This window comes from Oryza sativa, chromosome 1, assembly GCF_034140825.1.
Source record: "Oryza sativa Japonica Group chromosome 1, ASM3414082v1".
In the NCBI taxonomy this organism is placed as follows: domain Eukaryota; kingdom Viridiplantae; phylum Streptophyta; class Magnoliopsida; order Poales; family Poaceae; genus Oryza; species Oryza sativa.
In genome coordinates this window covers 5,265,111-5,288,857 of record NC_089035.1, presented here as the reverse complement: position 1 = coordinate 5,288,857, position 23,747 = coordinate 5,265,111, and the positions used below count along the sequence as shown (strand labels likewise).

The following is a 23,747-nucleotide window of genomic DNA, read 5'->3' as shown; positions in this document are numbered from 1 at the left end:
AGGGATTTTATTTAAATGAATAAATAATAGGGAGTGATATGAGAACCATATTGGATTATCATGCATGAAAAAAATGATAGAAAATTTAGTTTCAGGTAGCTAGAATTTAGACACTCCCTTATGATACACATGCACATAGTAGGAGGTGCACTTTTAATAGAACTTTAGACTAAGTTCGGGGGCAAGGGTTGGGAACCTTCACTCCTAGCACACAAAACAAAGTGATGTTTAGTGCATGACTAATTAAGTGTTATATTTTTTAAAAAAAATATTAATATAATTTTTAAAAGCAATTTTTGTAAATAAAATTTAACATACCGTTTAGCAGTTTAAAAATGCGTACGCATGAAAACGAGTGAGGTTGATTGGGAAAGGAATGAAACCAACTCCCACATGTGTTCACATCTTTCGTGTAATAAGAAAAATATACAATTTGTATATTTATGTGATATATTTGGACTGCATACCGTAAAAGCTGTCCATCCGCAAACACTATACACATGGCAGGGCAACTTGGTCCTCGATAAAACCTGACAAGTTCTCAGCTGGATCGATATCTATCTGTAGAGAGGCCACTAAGATAAAGATCAAGACGCCACTGTACGTACATGTGCCAAAATTGTCAAGGCGACAAGATTCGGGCAGGATGTGAAATGAGTCATGTTGGACAAAGAAGCATAAATAATTGCGTATCATCGATCGATCTAGCACGTACACAATCGAATATATTCATTTGTTAATTAGTACGTCGAGGAATGACCATTGACGGTCGACCACCGTAGCTATAGAGATTCATTCATTCATGACTTAATTAGGATACGATCTTCAACTAATTATATATAATACTGTGTTAAGCAATATATCTCCTAATTCAGAATTTCCACGGCGGCCACACCTCGTCTTTTCACCTTGATTGGATCCATTACTTTGATTGCGACTTGTATATATATGATTCACTCATCTACGTGCATCTCTTCTGCTGTAAGAAAAGGTAATTGGTTAAGATCTGTAATACTGATTAGATAATGATAGGTTATATTTCTCGGATGAGCACTGCTACATATAAAATTCTTATAAACAAAGTTCTCAACCATGCACTTAATTTAATCAGTTTAAATTAAAATTATAAAAAATCAACTTAGCAACAAAGTTTTGAACCGTTTAATTTGATCAGTTTAAAGTTATATATATTCCAGAGTCGGTCACAAAAATGTGTCGTAGTAATAAAAACTAAAGTGTTCCATCCGATACTATAGGTTCTTATATATATTTTAGAAAGAAAGAACTAAATGTATAGAGTGGCATGTATTCATAAGAGAGGAGGGAAATAAACAAGGGTTAAGGACAAGCTTTGGGTGTGTTCGGCACGGCTGGTTCCCAACTTTCTCCTCTCGTTTTTCGCTCGCATATTTTTTAAACTGCTAAACGGTGTGTTTTTTTTTATTAAAAAAAAAGTTTCTGTACGAGAACCTCCAGCAGCGACACTCCTCGGCTCTCCTGGCTGCAATGCATGCGGACAGCTGGATGCAACGTATACGATCGAGTACGTGCAAGCACACGCGGCTGGTTACCCGCGCGCGTCGCGTACGAGAGCTATAGAGCGAGAGCGCGATCAGGTGGCCGGCCGGTGGCCGTACGTCTGCAGCCGCGCGCAGGCCAGCGGCAAATAAAATCATGGATCCGTGGATCGATCGAACGTGCGTTTGGCTGTCACCACGATCGATCAACGGCCACGACAGCGCCACCTGCCCTGCACGACGACAAACGATCGACCAAAGAATCAAAGATCTACATGTCGGTGCGCTGCATGCATATGCTTCGCTACGAATCCGCCTCGCTGTGTGCACGCACGTACTAGGTTTTGGCCGACCAATATATTCCCCCGTTTCAAAATATTTGACACCGTTGACTTTTTAGTATGTGTTTGACCATTCGTCTTATTCAAAAAATTTAAGTAATTATTTATTCTTTTCATATCATTTGATTTATTGTTAAATATACTTTCATGTACACATATAGTTTTACATATTTCACAAATTTTTTGAATAAGACAAACGGTCAAACATGTGCTAAAAAGTCAACGGTGTCAAATATTTTGAAACGGATGGAGTAGCTCCCATCGCCACGCAAATATAATACTAGTACCTAAATATTTGACGCCGGTGACTTTTTTAAAATATGTTTAACCGTTCGTCTTATTTAAGAAATTTAAGTAATTATTGATTCTTTTCCTATCATTTGATTCATTGTTAAATATACTTTTATATATACATATAGTTTTACATATTTCACCAAAGTTTTTGGATAAAACGAACGGTCAAACATATAGTTAAAAGTCAACAGCGCCAAATATTTAGCGACGGAGGGAGTATATATAATCGTACAATGTTTCGTTTTGGCAGCTCTTGCATGCGACGCGACGCGATACAATGGGAGGCAAGGCAAAATGTCATCTCTCGTACCAATTTGTTTTCTTCTTTGCACTGGAAAAAAGATCCGTGCATTTCAAAGGGAAAACTAATATTGCATTAGCATTTAGATGATCACGGTTTGATTTTCATGATCTAACCCCTTCCAAAACAAATATAGCTGATTTTCAAATTTAATTTTCGGAGTTGATTTTGATTTTCCTTTTATCGTAGCTTATTTTTAAGCAAGAGCTTTTAAGTCGGCACGAAAAAATATAAAAAAAAATTATCCACGAATTAATATTTGATCGCTAATGCATCACATAAGCATGTCTTGACCAATATTCGACCAGTTCCGTATGTATAATAAGGCTCTACGTATCGTCTTTTCTGTTTTTCCTCGGTCCATCTAGGAGATGTGCCAAAGTGCACATATGTCGAGTCCTGGAAACAGCAGGAGATATGGGGACGTCGTGACTGAATCGCGCAACGCGTGCACTTGAACTCACAACGCACACTGATTAGGAGTGGAAACAAAGACACACAGCACCGAAACAATCGGGCCAGGGCCGATGGATGAAAAATCAGTATGGACTCGAGCAAGGTACCAAAATATTAGATAAAAAAATATTTTTAATGTTTATAATAGTGAAGATTAGTTATCGCAGGCACTGCACTTCAGGGTGAACGAGAAGCTATAGGTAATGGCACACTATGCAGCATAGACGTGCAATCTCTCTATACCACTCATCCTCTTATGGGATTCTCTATGGCCGGATCGATTGCATGGTAGGGATGCAAGGGCTAACGACGACTATTGCATCCGTCTCAAAAAGGATGTGTTTCTACTATTTAAAATTTATCCTAAAAATATTATACCTAGAACCTAATAACTAATTAATTTGAGAAAGCTAATTAGGTGAACTAATTGGCTGAACATACCTAGCGTTCTATGCGGGGGATGTGAAATTTCTTTATCTTCCATTTTAAGTTTACTGGTTCACTTATATATTTGTCCTTGTAAAATTAACGGGTTGTTTGTCTAATGCTCTTTCATCTCAATGTGTTAATAGTATAGGGTTTATATGCTGAATTTGTCTCAACTTTTTTAATTTATTTTTGGATGTGTGGTCTAGCTAGTTTGGACTGAATATAAAAAAAAATGGAGAAGGAAGGAATCAAACCTAGGGTGGCTATACTAACCGTGCTGCTAGCCATTAGGCCCAAGTTAGTTTTTTTTTTGACTAAATTTTGTCGAGTGGTAAATTCTTTTGAGAATTTTTCATGAATGGTTTTCGAATACATAATAGGATATCCCTCGAGGGTTCAAATGTGTTACCGGCCGAACTGCCTGCATACAACTCCCTTGTGGAGTACAAATTAATGGCCGCCCAGAATTCTGGATTCCGGTAGTGTATGTATATATGTGACCTATTATATTCCCACTTGTATTAATTCTTTTACGTGTTTAATTATATCGACTTTAATTACCTCTCACAAACCATGGTATGCATGCAACACCATGTAATCTAGATTCTAGAAGGATATATATCACCCTTAATTAGCCTTTAAAAAGACTCTCCCCTAATCTCCAAAACGACAAACCAAACCAAACCAAATCTTTCAGTCCTTGTCACACAGATCTCAGAGAGCCTCAAGTCTCGGTCACCACAGCTCTACTGTCTATCTAGCTATCTATCAGCTGCCTTCCATCGTCAGCACACAAACTACACAAGAATCTGCTTATTTATAGGCCACCTTGTCCCTTCTACAATGGTGCAAGAACACACAAATTCACACACACACTGACACACACAAACCGATCGATTGATTGATTGATAATGAAGCAAGAGCAGGTCAGGATGGCAGTGCTCCTCATGCTCAACTGCTTCGTCAAGGCCACGGCGCCGCCGCCATGGCCGCCGTCGGCTTCGTCCGCCTCCTTCCTCGACGACCTCGGCGACCTCGGCATCGCGCCGCTCATCCGCGCCGACGAGGCGGGCACCGCGCGCGCCTCCGCCGACTTTGGCAACCTCTCCGTCGCCGGCGTCGGGGCGCCTCGGCTCGCCGCCGCCGCCGCCGTGCTCTACCCGTCGCGCCCCGCCGACATCGCCGCGCTGCTGCGCGCGTCGTGCGCACGCCCGGCGCCGTTCGCGGTGTCCGCGCGGGGGTGTGGCCACTCGGTGCACGGCCAGGCCTCCGCGCCCGACGGCGTCGTCGTCGACATGGCGTCGCTCGGCCGCCTGCAGGGCGGCGGCGCGCGGCGCCTCGCCGTGTCAGTGGAGGGGCGGTACGTCGACGCCGGCGGCGAGCAGCTGTGGGTGGACGTGCTGCGCGCGTCCATGGCGCACGGGCTCACGCCGGTGTCGTGGACAGACTACCTCCACCTCACCGTCGGCGGCACGCTGTCCAACGCCGGCATCAGCGGCCAGGCCTTCCGCCATGGCCCCCAGATTTCCAACGTGCTAGAGCTCGACGTCATCACCGGTACGTAGATCCATCACATCTACTAAGACACGCGCCGCCATGATCGAGGTAATTAAGGTATAGGTGTTTTGACGTATACATGTATCTGCAGGTGTCGGGGAGATGGTGACGTGCTCGAAGGAGAAGGCGCCGGACCTGTTCGACGCGGTGCTGGGCGGGCTGGGGCAGTTCGGCGTCATCACGCGGGCGCGCATCCCGCTCGCGCCGGCGCCGGCGAGGGCGCGGTGGGTGCGGTTCGTGTACACGACGGCGGCGGCGATGACGGCCGACCAGGAGCGCCTCATCGCCGTCGATCGCGCCGGCGGCGCCGGCGCGGTGGGCGGGCTGATGGACTACGTCGAGGGCTCGGTCCACCTGAACCAGGGCCTGGTCGAGACCTGGCGCACGCAGCCGCAGCCGCCTTCGCCGTCCTCCTCCTCCTCCTCATCCTTCTTCTCCGACGCCGACGAGGCCCGCGTCGCCGCGCTCGCCAAGGAGGCCGGCGGCGTGCTGTATTTCCTCGAGGGCGCCATCTACTTCGGCGGCGCCGCCGGGCCGTCCGCCGCCGACGTTGACAAGGTATACTAGCTAGCTACTAGCTTGCTCTGCGCTGAGCCGACCAGAGCGGGTCCCACCTCGTGATGATGGCGGGAACAACTAAGCTGCAAAAACTTTTGGCGCCACCTGGGGCTTACGCTTACGCACGCATGCAATTAAGGGGTGTTCTAGATGGGGCTAAAACTTTTTAGCCCATGTCACATCGGATGTTTGGACGCTAATTTGGAGTATTAAATATAGACTAATAAAAAAACTAATTTCATAAATGAGAGCTAATCCGCGAGACGAATTTTTTAAGCCTAATTAATCTATAATTATAAAAGTTTATTGTAGCATCACATTGTCAAAATCATGACATAATTAGACTCAAAAGATTCGTCTCGTGAATTAGTCCAAGATATGGAATATGTTTTATAATTAGTGTATGTTTAATACTCCAAATTAGTATTCAAACATCTGGTGTGACATGGACTTGGAATAAGTCCGTGGAAACCAAACAGACCCTAACGGTGCATGAAATTGAAGTCTCTTGCGCCGTCGACATCGTCGTACTTGGCCTACCACTTTTGTCTGCCACGCGATGCACCTCTCGCTATCACACACCTAACTGGAAGTAATTAAATAATTATTCGATTCTGTGTTAATTTTTTTTTATCTTCCTTAGTTCCCGGAGAGACAAAGATTAGATACTATAGTAGCAACTTAGTAAGCTAGTATATGGAGTATTAGGTTAGTCGCTCTCACTAAGCTTAAACAGGTGTATAAAATATATGCATCGTCTGATCGTGACATATTCTTTTAGCTACTTATGGTGAAAACTTTTTCGTCCAAAACAGTGAAAAGCATGCGTGCTAGTGTAGGTAGTAGCTACCAGGACGAATTATATCATTAACAGTATTTGTAGCACATCAAGGAAAAACTTGTCTTTTTAAACACTGTTACAGTCTTCAGAACGCACAACTTTAACAGGTATTTTTGTATTATATTTTTTTAAAAAAAAATAAAGGTAATAAAATTATGGTATTGTAAAAGTATATTTTTAAGGAAAATCATATAACCAATCAAAAGTTTATGAAGATATACATATTGATGTTCAAAGTTACTAAAAGTTGACTTAAACATCACATTTTCATCTTGACCAAAGAGGGTTCATATATATACTCCCTCAATTTTAAAATATAAGCATTTCTAATTATATGCATCTAGACAAATGCATATAAAAATACTTTATTTTTTAAAGTGAGGGAGTATCAATTTTGAGCATGTAGCTAGACTAGATTAGTGTATGTCTACGCACATATCTGTTGTTCTGCACAAAACTACTACTCATCGGTCCTAAAATATAAGAATTTAAAATTGGATGGGACATACCCTAATACAATGAATTTAGACATGGACATATACTAGTAATACCATGTACTACCTCCATCCCAAAATAAGTTCACTTTTCATCCATCTCACACATACCAATAGAAAGTACTACAAATTTCGGTTATTCTCTATTTTCACAAACTCCGATGCAATGATTATTTTAAAAATAAACTTATTTTAGAATAAATGGAATGAGCAAAATATAAACTGGTGTGTTTGAGGAGAAGGGGATTGAGGAGATTGGGAAGATACGCAAAACGAGGTGAGCCATTAGCTCATGATTAATTGAGTATTAACTATTTTAAATTTCAAAAATGGATTAATATGATTTTTTAAAGCAACTTTCCTATATAAAATTTTTACAAAAAACACACCGTTTAATAGTTTGGAAAGCGTACTTGCGGAAAACGAGGTGCTTTCTCCCTCAATGTCGTCCAAACGAACGCTGCCTTATTACGGGACTGAGGAATTAGAGCTTTGCCAGAAAGAAATCAGCATCGCCAGCTTGGACCTACCATCCATGCATGCATCATGTGGCCATTGACACATCACATAGTATGTGCTAGCTAGCTAGCTTTTGATCATAGTTACATGTATCTAGCTAGGCTAGAAGCTGGAAACCGATGGATATGATGGATCTCTCATGGATGACAGGCCAGCCAAAGATCTGTGCGCCACTAGATACAGTGCATGCATCAGCTTGTATGGTTATAACCCTAGCTAGCCAGCTTTAGCACACACATGCATATGCATGCATGAGCCCCCATCTTTTGCAACACGACCGACCAACTATGTTGGCTCTATATAGATAGCTAGCTAGTTATTCCATGCATATACAGTTTGCATTTCCTAGCTATAGCTTTTGCTATGTGATCCGAGAAGATCCTGCATGCCCACACGTGACACGTCACACACACATGTGGACAAAGTACTGCCTCACTTTATCCTTGCATGACGTCACGTCGCCACCTGTCCATCCACGCTGCTAGTGCTGGCAAAATTAATAACTCGATCAAATTTCGGTGATCTCTCTGCAAAGAATTTGATGAATTTTACCAACATATATGCTTTAATTTCTTTGCTTGATTTTATTTGCAGAGGATGGATGTGCTGCGTCGCGAGCTGCGGCACGAGCGCGGGTTCGTGTTCGCGCAGGACGTGGCGTACGCCGGGTTCCTGGACCGCGTCCACGACGGCGAGCTCAAGCTCCGCGCCGCGGGGCTCTGGGACGTGCCGCACCCATGGCTGAACCTGTTCCTCCCCCGCTCCGGCGTCCTCGCCTTCGCCGACGGCGTCTTCCACGGCATCCTCAGCCGCACCCCCGCCATGGGCCCCGTCCTCATCTACCCCATGAACCGCAACAAGTAATAATAATAATAAAAAGCTTTACTACATATACACATGTATATAATTTTTACGGGGTGGATTTTTTCGTTCAAAATGACGACCCCTCATATTGTGCGTGTCGTCTGAAAACTTATTAAAATGTTTAAATAAAAAATTAATATGATACATAAATATATTATATATCACTATATAAACATTGTAATCTTAAACTCAACTTGCACAAGTAGTAAAAAAACAAATTTGACTGCAAATAGTGTGTACTAAGTTATTTATTTACTTATGCTAGTATGCTACTTGAATTTAAACGTACATATTTATGAAGTGGTATATTATATATTTCCAGAGTATTTTTATGGTTCTTTTACGACATGAAAAACAATGTCCGTTCTCTTGAAGGATGAATAGACTTTCCTTAATTTTAACATATATGGTGGTAACTAAACATACACACACCTGGATATGTTTCAGGTGGGACAGTAACATGTCGGCAGTGATCACCGACGACGACGGTGACGAGGTGTTCTACACGGTGGGGATCCTGCGGTCGGCGGCGGCGGCCGGCGACGTGGGGAGGCTGGAGGAGCAGAACGACGAGATCTTGGGTTTCTGCGAGGTGGCCGGGATAGCCTACAAGCAGTACCTGCCTTACTACGGCAGCCAGGCAGAGTGGCAGAAGCGGCACTTCGGTGCCAATCTCTGGCCAAGATTCGTGCAGCGGAAGAGCAAGTATGATCCAAAGGCCATCCTGTCCCGTGGCCAGGGGATTTTCACGTCACCACTCGCATGAAATGACACATGTATGCAAATGCATATCTACATGCGTATATATACACGTATATATACGTATGTATGCATACACATATGGGTGTACTGTGCATACGTTATAGCACACTGCAGCTAATTAAGCTTGACAGGGAGATCGATCAATGGACAATGCTCTAGTCAAGCTAATATAAATAATGGAGTAGTAGTATATATGTAGTGCGAGATAATTAAGTAGTGTGTTTGCCTACTAAAAGGAGAGGCAAAGTAGTACTGTGATGCATGCATGCCAACTAATAGGTGATAAGTACGTGTGTGTGGCCGCATGTATGATTAGAAGAAGTTGGTTTTTAATTAATTAATTAGGTCATGTATGTAAATATATAGTACAGTACTACGTACTACTAGTGTACTACCAGCCAATTTGCATGCATGCATGGATGCCTTCATATGCATGTCGATCTCAAACGTACGGCATGCTTGAATGCATCATGATGCATATCTATCGTCGTCTTGTGGGTGTAAACTAAATTAATCTTAGTTATATGTATTATAAGTTTGCAATATTTTTCCATGCATATGAATGCTAGTAAGATATCCCTCCTTACGTCCAAGAAAAAAAAATTTACTTCTAGAATACTTGTATATCTAAATTCATTCATATATATATATATATGTATATATGTGTGTGTGTATATGTATATGTATATGTATATGTATATGTATATGTATATGTGTGTGTGAGAGAGTTTTGTTTTGGGGGAGAGAGATCTAGATGCTCCAAAGTCCATTCTCATACAGTATTTCTCACGAAAAGGGAAGTCAGCTTATACTAATAATTATCACATACTCGATCAGTCCAAAAGAAATTCAATCTTGAATCGAATGTGGCACCTCCTAATATAACGAATCTAGACAACCATATGTTTAAATTTATACCGGGAGAAGATGTAGGGGTTACATTTTTCTCTTAGATTAAGTTTTTTTTTACGGAGGGAGTACGTGACAACGGGGCCCGTACGTCTACGTGCACGTACGTACAGCGCTGTACGTAGTACAGATGGAAAATCCAACGTTGAAAATCTCTTCACGTCATGAAGACGTGGAGAGATTTGTGACGTGAAGAGATTTTGTGCGACATGCAGCAGCAGTAGCAATCTGTACTGTGAGAGTGACGACTTGTCACCTATCCTGAATTATTAGTGCTCGATGTTGGGTGTACAAGCTAGATCCGAGCCAGATCTCCGATGGTACTACCGCTGAAAGGAACAGTACTGCATGCATAACTGTGTAGGAGTATATATATATGGACAAAAGTTACTTTATTTTATACCTAAGATATTTACAGGAGACTTAAATAAGTATGTTAAAAAAATATAAAATTAGTTATTATCGATTAAGATGATAAAATAAGTCCATAAACTAAATTCGGTTTACAACTAGGAAAAAAAAGTTAAATCAGCTAGCCGTAGTACATCGCTAAACATCTGCAGTGCAATTAGCATTTGTTATTTTTGGTCGAATTTAGATTTACGTGTTTATGTAAGAGCTTGTATCATCGTACTCTATCGTATCAAATTTTATGATATCCATTTAAATTAATCACATACATACACCTAGTAGCTCAGTCCTTGTATTAAACTGCATCAATTCAGGACATTTTCCTGGCTGATGTAGGATCATGACCTATATAGGTATATAGACCTATCTAGCTTTATTTTGTATGATACTGTTTGGGATCTGTTTCGGCTAAATCTGTTAGCTTTAGCTGTTTGCTTTATGTGTAAACAAATACAGTATCAATCGTTTACTCCGAAAGATCGAGGCTGTAGTACTTTCTAGTCACCGTATAAGATATATGCGATTAAATCAGGATCTGGTACGAAGATCTTGCAAGATAATCACGAAGAAAAAACGTACACATTTGGTTTGACGTCTGCAGCTTCAGTATATATATTTACTCCTTCCATCCCATAAAAAACTATCTAGTACCGAATGTGACGTTTCTAGCACTATAAATAATTTGAATATACATATCTATGCAGATCTATAGTACTGGACGTATCACATCCGATCTAAATTCGTTTTTTATGAGACAGGGGGAGTATATACAGTATATACCTAGCTATCTACCCGCTTTTCTTACAGATCTTCCACATCCAGCACGTACTGTGTATCAAGCCAGAATTGACGTAAGATCGATCGATCGATCCATATGGAAACAAGAGACACGAGATCCCAGAAAGGCGTACGTGATCACGAGTCAAGATCGATGGAGAAAGAGGGAGATCGAAGCAAAGGATATCTTCAGGCGAATCTGGGGAAAGAAACTCTGGCCTTTTCCTGATACCTTGCAGAGCTCGATCGATCGATGTAAGCCAATCATCAGAAAGACAATTGACGACGACGGCTAACGACACCGGAGATTCACATCATCATCGATATATCACATGGATAACAACGACATTGTTGGTTGCTTTTGAGCTGGCCAATCTGTGTTTAGTTCCAACAACGACTTGATTAATTATCAATTAATTAATTGGTAATTAATTTGAGGACCGAAATATGATCGAGTAGCTTTCTGTTTGCACAAGGAACACTCGATCTGTCTGCGCATGACAAGAAACCACTATATATATGCACTCACATAATAACTTAGCTGATAGCTTTAATTAACTGAAACAAATTAACGGCCGGCGTCGGTCGATGCGTACGTGAATTAATTGTACAACATGTGCACATAATTGATTCAAATTAAGGCGATTGATAGAGAATAAATCTAAATATATATATATATATATGTTTATTATAGTCTCCAGGAGTAGTAGTGGTTAGTATCACTGGAGTAGTAAGCTAGTACCTGGTGATCTGAATTTTTAAGAAAAAGATTGGGATAGCAATGTGACAAGTACTAGTACTGCGTATCTAACCGGAGATCTGCAGCCGGGCAGTGCGGTTGCATGAGCATTCCATTTTCGGTCACCGCCGCGACGCCGCCCAACTTCCCATATTTGAACGCCAAATGATCACCCCAACTTATATAGCAGATGTGGTACGCCAAAGTAAAATTTGCCCTGACTCCAAGTATATCGCATATGAAATAATTTTTTTGAAACAATATAGCATATGAAATATTAATGCTATTAGAGATATTTTGGCCGTTTCTCGGCAGTTGATACTCGGCAATTGCGAATCTAAATTGGAGAAATATATATATTAGAGAAATATTTTGGCCGTTTCTCACTAGTAAATTGCTTGTTTTTTGAGAATCTTAGATTTCTCTAAGGGGGTGTTTAGATCTAGGGGTGTAAAGTTTTGGCATGTTACATCGGATATTATATAGGGCTGGGTGTCGCATGTGGTGTTCGGGCACTAATAAAAAAACCAATTACAGAATCTGTTAGTAAACCGCGAGATGAATTTATTAAGCCTAATTAATTCGTCATTAGCAATGTTTACTGTAGCACTACATTGTCAAATCATGGAGCAATTAGGCTTAAAAGATTCGTCTCGCAAATTAGTCGTAATCTATGCAATTAGTTATTTTTTAGCCTATATTTAATACTTCATGCAGGTGTTCAAACGTTCGATGTGATATGGTGTAAAATTTTGGGGTGGATCTAAACACCCCCTAAACATATTATGGTACGCCATGAACACACCTCTTGCCCTATGCCTCATGCCCATTACCATATAGGCTGTTTCATTTCCTTGTGTTGGGAACTAATTAATCTCCTCCACATGGAATAAAACGAGATCTCTTATTAGCGCATTATTAGTTAATAAAATTTGCTAAAAAAACTTGAAAAGGGAAATTAATATGATTTTTAAAACAGCTTTTCTAGAGAAACAATTTATGAAAAACACGATGTTTAACTGTTTGTGAAACGTGCGTGCAGAAAATATAGTGAAGTTGGAAAAGTTGTGCAAAGAAGAGTTTTTAAGTAGCTACATCTGCTTCAAGAGAGTCTCCCACTTCTCCAAACTACCAAAATTGTTAGACTTTTACTGCACACACCTCGCAACTTGTTTCTCAGACTCTACCGCTCTTCCAAATGTCCTATATATGAAATGCAACATTTCCAATTTTAGATACATATATGACATCGTTGGTTTTCTTAATTTGGCTTTTTATAGATAATTGTGCAAATACACTTGAGGTACAAGTCACGTTTAAATTAATTATGATGATCTATTAGTAATTTTATTCAATTTATTTATTTATTTGAATAATATCATTGGCCAAAATTTAGAGAAAAACCAATGGTGCCATATATATTTAAAATAGTTGGTTGAGCTCACCAAAGTTGGAGAAGAAGATATCAATCCGAGATGGACAACAAATCTGTATAATCCTAAGATCATGAAATTCAATATTTCTTAAAAAAATATTATTTGGTCGATGATTAAAAAGATACAATTCCCTCTCCATTTCATATTATAAGTCACTTATTTAAGTTTGACCAAATTTTATAAAAATGTATATTAGCACTTTTAACACAAACCAAACATATTATCAAAATATATTCAATACTACTAGATAAAACTAATTTAATGCTCTAGATATTTCTAAATTTTTCTATAAACTCATCCGAACTTGAAAAGAATCCCAGGGACTAATTTGTATGGCCGATGAATGGAAGGGACCTGGCTAAAAAAGAATCCCCAAGAAAAGCAGGCCCACAACCGCAAGGCGGCCCAACACCAGAAAAAATTCACCGCATTCTTCTGCTCCACTGAGCACTCCCCCTGGCCACATGCATCTCGCCGCCGCCGACCACCCCCACCGCGGCGGCGGCGGCCGCGCCGCCCTCGGCCTCGGCCTCGGCCACCTCGCGGCCGCGGCGCTCCGCCGGGAGCACCGGCGCCGCGCGCTCGCCGGGGGGGCCGTCCTCGCCTCGGCGCTGCTCCTGGTGGCCACGCCGCGGCTCCGCCACTCCCCCGCGCTCCACCTCTTCGCCGACATGCGCAACCTCCTCGGCGTCCCCAACACGCTCAACGTGCTCACCGCCTACCCGCTCCTCCTGGCGGGCGTGCCCGGGCTCGTCCTCTGCCTCTGTGGCAGTGGGTGCTTCGGCATCAGGTGCGCGCTCCGCCCTTTGCCCTTGCTCGGCTGCTGTTCGGTGAAATGTCTCGCCTAAAGGATTATAAAGAAGTGCGTGAAGTTACATTGTTTCGTGATTTGCAGCGAGGGAAGAGCTGTAATTAAAGTATTCGAGAATCGAGTACCACGAGCTTGAACAAAATTATATAGGAGGTCAATTTACCCTGATTATGCTCGAAAACCTAGAGAGAGGAGGCCAGCTTGTGCCTAATTGTTTCATAACTGCTCATTTTACTACTCCCCTGGTTATGAACTTATTTACAGTTACCACCAAAGTGAAAGGGTGGTTATGAACTCCCCTGGCTCTAATAAACTGCTTCTGTCTGAGAGAAAGATGGACTGTAATGTTGGTGACCAGTGAAATAATATTTTTGCTGCTATGCTAGTATAACTTTGCCTGGGCCTGTAGCTATTACATGCTTATTCATCTAATTGCTTTAATAATCTGTAATCTTGCTATATTATAGAGTGGGTATATAATGGAATTTGAGCTAGGGTGTTCCACCAAACCGTGTACTCAAATCTTTAAATTTGATGTTGAAATTTTATTTAACAAGTGTGTGATCTTCATGTTTCTTGAAATACTGCTTATTGTACAACTAGGCTGGTATTGAGGGCATGATGCTTAAAGAGATATTCCTATTTTGCTATCCTTATTTAACAGAAAAACAGATCAGCAGGTAAGATCTGGTGTTTAATATTTTGTTTTTACTGTGGAATTGTGCAGCTTGAGATGGGAGGCCTTGGGATGGTTCCTCTTCTATGCTGGGAATGTAGCAGCAGCATTTGGCTCGGCTTACTATCACCTCAAACCAGATGATGACCGCTTAATTTGGGACAGGTTGCCGGTATCTAAATATCTCATCTTTCTGTAATTTCCCCATCTACTGTTTACTTATTTCGTGGTGTTTTCCATGGTTTCTGGACTTGGAATTTTTTTTGATATGTTGTCATTTTATGCTTCGAGTCCATTGGGAGAAAAAACTGTATTAAGTAGTTCATGTTCAAAAAATGCAGTTCACCTACTTGAATGTCCTTAATATCATCGAAGTATTAACCATAGGCAAAAAGAGAAAAAAAAGGATGTGTCTGAGTTTCCATACTACTGTGCTAGGCAGCCAATCTGACTATCATGTTATCGTGCATAACCAATGCTATTAATGAATATGTATCTATCCTTTTCCTCGATATGAATGTTCACTGGATGCTATGAACGCAGATGATGATATCAGCTTCTTCAATGTTGTCTATATTGGTAATTGAAAGAGTTGATGAAAGGGCTGGGTTATCTTGTTTGCTATCACTCTTATCTCTCATACTGGTGAGCAGCGCATGTGAAAGGTAATAGTGCCCCAGCACCTATAGCGTGTTCCATTGTTGATGTCAGTATATCAGATAATAAAATGAGTCCTCTTGCTCTGTTCTCGATGATTTCAGGGTTCTTGATGATATGCGGTTATGGGTAGTTTTGAATTCCGCTCCTTGCATTGCAATTCCTGCAATGCTATTCTTGTTTCCTCCAAAATATACACACTCAAGATTTTGGTTTCTTGCCACAGGTAACCGTTAACATCTTATGTAGTAAGGTTATGTTAGCAGAAACTCTTTCTACAAAAAAAAGCTTGAACGAAAACTGTTGTTTGATTGGCATCTTGGTGCAGGTTTTTACCTTCTTGCAAGATTTGAAGGCCTTGCTGACAGAAAGGTATACAGTGTGAACCGGTACTTCATCAGCGGCCATTCCTTGGAGCACCTTTGCTTCGCGATGGTTACCTTGATTCTTACTGTGATGCTGTCCTTCAGAAATGTTAAGATCGTCAGGTACATTTTTTGAACGGCTGTTCCATAGAATAGTTCTGCTCAACCTTTTTCCATATTATGATAGGTCTAGCAACTCAAGGACATGATCGCTCTACACTTCCAGTAAATAGTATGCATATCCTGAAGCATCTCTTTAGTACACTATGCCTGTGAAATCGTTTGTGCAAAATGCAAGTTATATGCCTCATGCTAATCTTGGTTCTATTCTACATCTCCGCAGAGACTCATGACATCCTCTGCTGGTCAGGGATCATCTCAAAGTTCTGAATGTTCAGAAGACGGCCACCGATGCAGCTGACAAAAACTTTCTTCACAGCTAACTCATCTACCTTATCCTTGTTTTTTTTTTTCCCTTGGTTTCCATTCTCTCCTACACCCTGATGTGTTCCAGATTGATGTGCCCCTCCCTGACTTTGTATGTTCATGTTGTAATTTGTGAAGCAACCCAGAATTGTACGTGTTTTGTTAACTTTTGAGGGTAAAAAAAAAGGTACTTAACGGCGAGATTGCAGTGCTAATTTTTGCCCTGAATTCAATTCAGCCATCCATTCCTCAGTTTATATTAGAAGTCGTTTGATTTTTTTTCCGTTGTTAAAGTTTCTCATGTTTGATCAAGTTTGTAGAAAAAAATAGCAACATCTATAAAATTAAATTAGTTTCATTAAATTTAATATTAAATATATTTTGATATATTTGTATTGATTAATATATTTTTTTTACAAATTTGATTAAACTTAAAAAAAAGTTTGATAAATAAAAAAGTCAATCGATTTATAATATAATCCGGAGTTCATAACTTTTGCTTTTACTGGCAAGTGGGACCCACTCCCAGATGCGCTGTCTCCTTCGCGCTCGCGGCTCTACCTCTCGTCCCAGCCATCGGCCTCGCGGCGCGCGCCATCTCTCCACCGCCGCCGGCGACCAACCGATCCACCATCACCACCCTCCGACCACCAGCGCCGTCCCATGGAATCGCCTCCTCCGCGCCCACCTCGGCCGTTCCCGCGGGGACCTCGCCCTCGCGCTCTACCGCCGCATGCGCGCGCTCTCCCCGGCGCTGCCGAACTCCTACACGCTCCCCCTCGCCCTCCGCGCCGCCGCCTCCCCGCGCGTCGCCTCCGCCGTCCACGCCCACGCCCTTCACCTCGGCCTCCACGCGCAGCACGACGTCGCCGGCCAGATCCTCGCCGCCTACTCCAGGCTCGGCCGCGCCGCCGACGCACGCCGCGTGTTCGACGCAATGCCGCCGGGGAGGACGACCTTCCACTGGAACGCGCTCATCTCCGCCTACTCCAGCGGCTGCGACCCCGACGCGGCGAGGGACGCGTTCGCGCGCATGGCCGCCGCAGGGGCGCGTCCCGACGCCGTGACGTGGACGGCGCTGCTCTCGGCGCACGCGCGGAGCGGGAAGCACGCGGATGTCCTTCAGCTGTTCGGTGAAATGCAAAGGAGCGGCTGCGAGGGGAACGCCGAGTCCATGGCCGTGGCGCTCTCGGCGTGCCCTTACGCCGGCGACCTTGCATTGGCCAAAGGGAAGGCGATACACGGCTGCGGCGTCGTGAAGGGCCTCATGCATGGCTACCTGTTCGTCACCAACTCGTTGATCTGCATGTACGGCAAGCTCGGAGAGATGGACGACGCCAAGAAAGCTTTCAGGGACGCGACGGCGAAGAACACCGTGACATGGAACACCCTGATCACCAGCTACGCCGCGGCTCGGCTGTGCGACAAGGCGTTGGACGTGCTCGCCCAGATGGAGCAGATCGGCGGCACGGTCGCGCCCAATGTGGTCAGCTGGAGCGCGGTCATCGGCGGGTTCGCGTCGTCCGGCGACACTGACCGCGCACTGGAGCTGTTCCGGCGAATGCAGCAGCAATGGCTCTCGCCGAACGTGGTGACCATGGCGACCGTCCTCTCCGCTTGCGTCGACCTACTGGCGTTACGGCTGGGTCGAGAGCTCCATGGCCACGCCATGAAAGCCGAGCTAGATAGGCACTCGCTGGTCGAGAATGGGCTCATCAACATGTACGCGAAGTGCGGGAAGGTCTCCGGCGCACGGAAGGTGTTCGATGGAATGAAGACGAGGGACCTGATCTCATGGAACTCGATGCTGGCCGGCTACGGCATGCACGGCCTGTGCGACGAAGCCCTCGCTCTGTTCACCGACATGGCCGGAGCTACGGTTGAGCCCGACGGCGTCACCTTCGTCGCCGTCCTGTCGGCGTGCGGCCACGCCGGGCGTGTCACGGAGGGCCGCCGCCTGTTCGATCGCATGGTGAGAGCGCACAAGATCTCCCCATCCATGGAGCACTACACATGCATGGTCTACCTCCTCGGCCGCGCCGGCTTGCTCCGGGACGCGTCGGAGCTCGTCGAGACGATGCCGGTGAGACCTGACCTGTGCGTGTGGGGAGCATTGCTGAATTCCTGCAGGATTCATGGTGATGCAGCCATGGCCGAGGCCACCATTGCCAATGTCCTGCAATCCGAGGACCAGAGCACCGGCAACCACATGCTGATCACCAACCTGTACGCCATGTGTGGCATGTGGGACGAGTCCAAGAAGGTGAGGGTGATGACGAAGGAGGCCGGATTGAGGAAGAATCCGGGGCAGAGCTGGATTGAAGTGGACAACAAGGTGGTCGCCTTCGCCGCCGGGAGCGCGCCGCCGAATCTCACCGGAGCTGAGGATGTCTTCGGAATGCTCGATGATCTATATGCAGAGATGGAAGATGAACAAAGATGAACAGCAATGCACCATGGATGATACTGCTAGCCTAGTAGCCTTCTACTGCCTCTGAATTTCTCAAGCCATTCCTCAAAAGAGAAACAAGAAATCCGAAGCAAGCAGCAAGCCATCACCAATTCACCCATCAGTGCAGGCTGTGGCATAAATGGCTCGGTCCCAGTTGTTTCTGCATTGAAGAAAGCTCAATTCCATCAGGGCATCCACAGGCAAGAAATCTTCATGGCCGAAGTACCAGATAGGATATATGAGAGCATTTGCTGGTCGTCAGCCAACCACCTGAATCTCTCAGGTTTTATGGTCAAGGACTCTGGACTTTCAGGCGCCCAAGAGCTTGGCAAGCGCATTACACCACGGTTGCAACTAGCAACATTAAAAGCTCCACCAGGAACAAATTCTGGTTACGGGTTCGGGCTACTATTGACGATGGTGAAATCGCGCGGTCAGTTATCAAACTCTACTTGGGTAAGATTGAGGTCAGCTTCCTGTGACGCTGCCAGAAGGCGGCGTCGCTCTTCTCCTGAGCCAGCAGCTCCTCGAATGTCATCTCTGCGGCCTCGGTGGCAAGGGCATCCTCACGTTCGGCCTTCTCCACCAACGCACTAAGCTCAATCAACTGCCAAGGTAAATGGCATTGTTATCACAACCTTCATATTTCAATATAACAGGGCAGAGTTGCTTTTAATAAGAACATAGTAAAAGTTTACCAGTTTGTATGACTCTGACATCTGAAGCTGCTCTTGAATATAGTTGTAGATATCCGCATCCTTCTTTAGCCTTTTGTGCTCGGCTTCCAATTTATGCACCTATGCCAATACCCGAGACGTCAGTATATAAAAGAGACATCAAAAGATGTTGTTAGCAAAGATTTGCATGAATAGATCTTCTGGTCGCAAATGTATCACTTAGTCGTGTTGGTACGAAATTTGTTTTTGTCAAATGCATCACCTGTTCGCAGAGGCGGTCATAACTGTTAGCCCTGCGACTACAAGGGTTGGATAGTAAGGCCTTCTTTATTCTGCAGCTTCTTTGAACCATCTCCGACCTAATAGGCATAACACATTATTTGGAGTAATGGATGTCTGAAGCTAAATTTCATGCAAATAGCAACATACTTGTGCAGCAGTTCATTTCTTGCATCTACCAAACAGTTAATGAACTCGTGAACCTGAAAAAAAAAGTTAAAAGCTATATAAATCATGATACACTTCAACATTACAGGGTAGAATCTAATTCGTAGAGGCTGTTACAGAATGTAGAAAACTAAAAGCCAAAAGAAACAAATAGTCGCTGAACAAAAGAAGCTTTGGTTTCTTTTGAGCAGCTCAACGTTGTCTCAAGCCCATATTACCTGGTTGAGGCAGCATAACAGAACATATGAATTGTGTGTTGTCCTTTGAGTTGGTGGCTTCACTCTTAACTCGAAACAAAATTCTGGAGTCTTAACACTACTACAAAAAGGCGGTTGACAAACAGGATTCCTATTTCTGGTATATAGTTGGTTAAAATGTAGAGCACACAGACCAAGGAATCTAATCACTGAAGAAGTGGCCATTTAATCAGATTATATGGTCCAAAATATTGTGATCAACCCAGGAACAGAGCAAGCAGCTAAGATACTACTCCCTCCGGTTCCATAATTTTTGAAGTTTTGGACAAGGTTGAGGTCAAACTTTTGTAACTTTGATTATCAATAACTTCAAAAATATTTAGTTTAAAGGAACTAAAACAACATATATAGATTTGTCTTTCAAAGTATAAGAAAAGTAAACATGCATTTATTTATTGTATATATATTATAATAGGAAAACAAAGTCAACGATATACTTTGGAGACCGTGTCATTGTCCAAAACGTCAAGAATTATGGAACCGGAGGGAGTACGTGCTCAACATATCATTATCCAGCAAAGTGATGAATAAAGAAGATTATGTCCATAAAAGCAAGAAAAAACACTTATGAACTTACAGTTAGGTCTCCCTTTCATTAGTGAGCTCCACTCGACACTTTGATTCCTCTTTACGAATCATTTTTTTACTGAAACAAGCACAATAGAAACTCCATACTACTTAATTGGGTAAAGACAAGGGTCTAACTTCTAAGAGTGATCTTTTTATGACATGGATCATACATTGGATCCATACCAAGTTAGTGAGGCTGTAAGGAGTAGTTAACTCTAGCTAGGTAGCAAAATTCCCCCATAAGATGCATAAAAATGGAATTCTTTAAATAATTGGCACCTTAATAGAAAATCAAGGTTCATCTGCGAAAAATAGAAAGTTGGAAACACTGGCACCTTAATTTCACTGAATCACTGGTTAGAAACGCAAATTCTGATAGCACCTGCTTGAATTGCACAAAAACTACAGGCGATGAATAATTTGGTGGTGAACACTTCACACATTCACCAAAATTTCCTATTCTTGTTCTTGCATATACTCAAAACAGACCAACCTCCCAACTCAAACTAAAATCCGACTGTTAAATAAATCCACCAGATCTAGCTGTATCACAAATACAAGAAAATATTACTAACCTTGCCAGTATCATTCCTTTTAGCACGAACAATTTGGTACATCTCATCATACACCTCTGTGATCCGCCGTCTCGTTGCACGGCACAACAGCAGGAGGGGGAAAGGTGATGTTTTTGCCTCCTTTTTCTCGTGAACAGACACCACCTCACCCAAGCCCTTCTGCTTCCCCCTCCTCCCCCGCCTCCTCTTTCCTCCACTCTCGCTACCAAGCGGCGTCGAACATTGGGATGATTCAGGAGGTGAGGAGTGCTGGTAGGGGGAATGGAGAAACGTGTTGGCGAGGATAGTAAGGAAGAAACGAACAAGGGAAGTCCTCATGGCTATGGGTTCCGGCAGAAGATCGGAGGCGAACCCTCAATGGTAGGGCCGTAGGAGCCGGTCACACAAGCTATATCTAGATCTATTTCGATTATTTTGTTTTTGTTTATTTGTTCCTAGGAGGGCGTGGCCACGTGGGTGCGGAGGTGGGTGGGCGGTGGGCGGTGGGCGGTGGGGGGGAGGGGTTAAGATGACTCCGTTTGCTTGGCACTTGTTTGAGTCAATGGTAGAGGATTTGGTGCTTTCTAAAAAAGAAAATGGCTTTTGCTTGCTTTCCTTCATTAAAAGCTTCAGTTCTGATTAGATATGCCGTGCACAGTTACCATGAATGTGTGTCGATTGGGTCAATGACCCGGGGTTGTGGAGCATGGAACAGCACTTCTACTACTAAAATACATAGGTGGTGTGTCACACATCTCATGAATCATACACGTAGTAAATGAATTCAGTATGAATTACAGAAGGGCGTGTGGTGAATATGGTGAATAGTTCGTTGTTCAATCTTCAACTTTGAGATTTATTTCCTTTCTAAAAATTTTCAAGGCAAGTGAACACTTTAACAGCCAATGACACCAATAAAGTTAGAAAGTTGCACCAAGAATTGACGAGCAAAACAAACAAAACATTCGCTCAGCCTTTGTGCTAATCTATTCCAGTTTATGTGCCACCCAAGAAAGCAAAAGAGGACGCAGACCTACCAGATGAAACCACGCCGTGCAATTTATACTTCACAGGAAATGGCCCTCTGCCTACGTAAAAACTACGAAATAAAATGAGGTTTTGCCAAACCACTGTCATGTGGCCTGAGTACTGCATAGTGCCAAAGTCATATATGCATTTATCTAGTTTTACCAACACAGCAAAATAGAAGTCTACCACTGCTCTAGTTTGGGTTCTTTTTCAGCAGGTAACAGTGACACTGTAACCCTGAAGATATATTGCTGTCAGTGTGAATAACACTAGTGTAGTTTTTTTATTTCTGTCCTAAACAAACTTGCCGCATGTAGAGTCAGCAAAACCATTGATTTAATACTTGCCGCACTAGTGAAAATGTACCAACCAACATCATTAAATCCATAATATCAAAACCTAAGTCTGATTCTATCTTGAAAGTCTGAAATGAAAGCAATTAGCAAAACAAACAAACAAACAATGAACGGCACCCAGTTGTATATATATATAAGTCAAGCATGCTACTGGAGTCACATCTTTATACATCCCTAATTCGAGTAATCGCAATGCACAAAATCCTTGCATCTGAAGCGACATTTGTGATATGGAATCAGAGACGCGGCGCACTGCTGACCTGATGGATGGTGAGGGAGTGGGCCTGGCTGGCCCGCGCGAGGTCGTCGTACCGCGCGGTGATCCGCCGCTGCAGCGCGCCGGCCACCGAGGCGAGCGGGAACCGCGGCCGCCGCCGCAGCAGCTGCAGCTGCAGCGCCTCGTCCCCCTCGCCGCCCGCCGCGTCGTCGTCCCCGGCGCCCTTCCGCTGCCGCCTCCTCGCCTTCCGCCGCTTCCTCCTCTCCCTCCCGCCCTCCTCCCCCTCCGCCACCCCCGCGCCGGCCTCCGCCTGCTCGGGCAGCTGATGAGCCTCGCCCTCGCGACAGCGGCAGCGACCGCGCAGCAGGGCGAGGAAGAGCGCCGCGAGGGCTACGACGAGGAGGACGATGAGTGCTAGTTGGTGCGGCGGTGAGTCCATCGCCGGCGAGAGCTCGTCGTCATCCCCAGGCGGGAGCTGATATATCTTTTTTTTTTCTTTTTCCTTTTAAAATTTTATTTTCTCTCGCTGGAGTGCGGTTGGGAAATCGAAGTGGGAAGCGTGGGAGGAGAGGAAGGAAGGAAGGAAGTTGCGGCGTTTTAAAAGCTCCGCGCGGCACGGCGATGCTCTTTCGCTTGCTTCGGTGTTTCGAGCTACTCTAGAGTCTAGACTTTCTAGTGGTGGAGCTGCAATGGAAGGTATTCTACGGATAAGGATGAAACATCAAAGGATCTGTTTCGTTTCTGTTAGCTACTAGGTCTGAGATGTCTTTTAGTTCACGCTAAAATTTAGAAGTTTGATTGAAATGATGAAAAAGTTGGTAGTTTAAAGAAAACTTTTCACATCAAAACTCTATACACACAAATTTCCAACTTTTCCGTCACATCGTCACAATTTCAATCAAACTTCCAATTTTAGTATGAACTAAATACATCCTAGTCTCTTGAATCAATATATCTTAAACAGTCTAATTTTTTATCCAGATTTTTAAATCTTAATAAAAGTTATAGTTGTACAGACTATAGAATGAATTGGAAGTTAAAAACTAAA

At 43.5% G+C, this 23,747-nt stretch overlaps 4 protein-coding genes across 6 annotated transcripts; 3 read left to right on the top strand and 1 right to left on the bottom strand.

Moving 5' to 3' along the window:
• The first annotated feature begins 4,093 nt into the window (after positions 1–4,093).
• LOC4327333 (cytokinin dehydrogenase 2-like) lies at positions 4,094–9,669 on the top strand. Its single transcript, NM_001406314.1, has 4 exons — positions 4,094–4,895; positions 4,987–5,453; positions 7,902–8,167; positions 8,619–9,669. Exons 1-4 carry the CDS (start codon positions 4,250–4,252, stop codon positions 8,935–8,937), a joined length of 1,698 nt encoding a protein of 565 aa, NP_001393243.1. The 5' UTR covers positions 4,094–4,249; the 3' UTR covers positions 8,938–9,669.
• A 3,943-nt stretch (positions 9,670–13,612) lies between these two features.
• LOC4327332 (uncharacterized) lies at positions 13,613–16,355 on the top strand. 2 transcript variants are annotated; one of them, XR_003241165.2, is made up of 6 exons: positions 13,613–13,995; positions 14,744–14,864; positions 15,236–15,357; positions 15,454–15,575; positions 15,678–15,946; positions 16,058–16,355. XR_003241165.2 is itself a non-coding variant. In XM_015773532.3 (6 exons), the coding sequence occupies exons 1-6, from the start codon at positions 13,670–13,672 to the stop codon at positions 16,065–16,067; spliced, it is 861 nt and encodes a 286-aa protein (XP_015629018.1). In that variant the 5' UTR covers positions 13,613–13,669; the 3' UTR covers positions 16,068–16,355. The 2 variants fall into 2 exon arrangements, 1 of the variants encoding a protein (XP_015629018.1); XM_015773532.3 differs by having other exon boundaries at positions 15,678–15,837.
• A 306-nt stretch (positions 16,356–16,661) lies between these two features.
• LOC107275931 (putative pentatricopeptide repeat-containing protein At1g17630) lies at positions 16,662–18,741 on the top strand. The gene has a single exon (XM_015766792.3). It carries the CDS (start codon positions 16,670–16,672, stop codon positions 18,581–18,583), a length of 1,914 nt encoding a protein of 637 aa, XP_015622278.1. The 5' UTR covers positions 16,662–16,669; the 3' UTR covers positions 18,584–18,741.
• Positions 18,742–18,806: 65 nt separating this feature from the next.
• Positions 18,807–23,260, bottom strand: LOC4327331 (uncharacterized). 2 transcript variants are annotated; one of them, XM_015766795.3, is made up of 5 exons: positions 21,119–23,260; positions 19,699–19,751; positions 19,532–19,628; positions 19,291–19,389; positions 18,807–19,199 (listed from the first exon to the last, which is right to left on the bottom strand). In XM_015766795.3, exons 1-5 carry the CDS (start codon positions 21,434–21,436, stop codon positions 19,041–19,043), a joined length of 726 nt encoding a protein of 241 aa, XP_015622281.1. In that variant the 5' UTR covers positions 21,437–23,260; the 3' UTR covers positions 18,807–19,040. The 2 variants fall into 2 exon arrangements, with proteins under 2 accessions (XP_015622281.1, XP_015622280.1); XM_015766794.3 differs by having other exon boundaries at positions 22,743–23,260.
• Between the last annotated feature and the right edge of the window lie 487 nt (positions 23,261–23,747).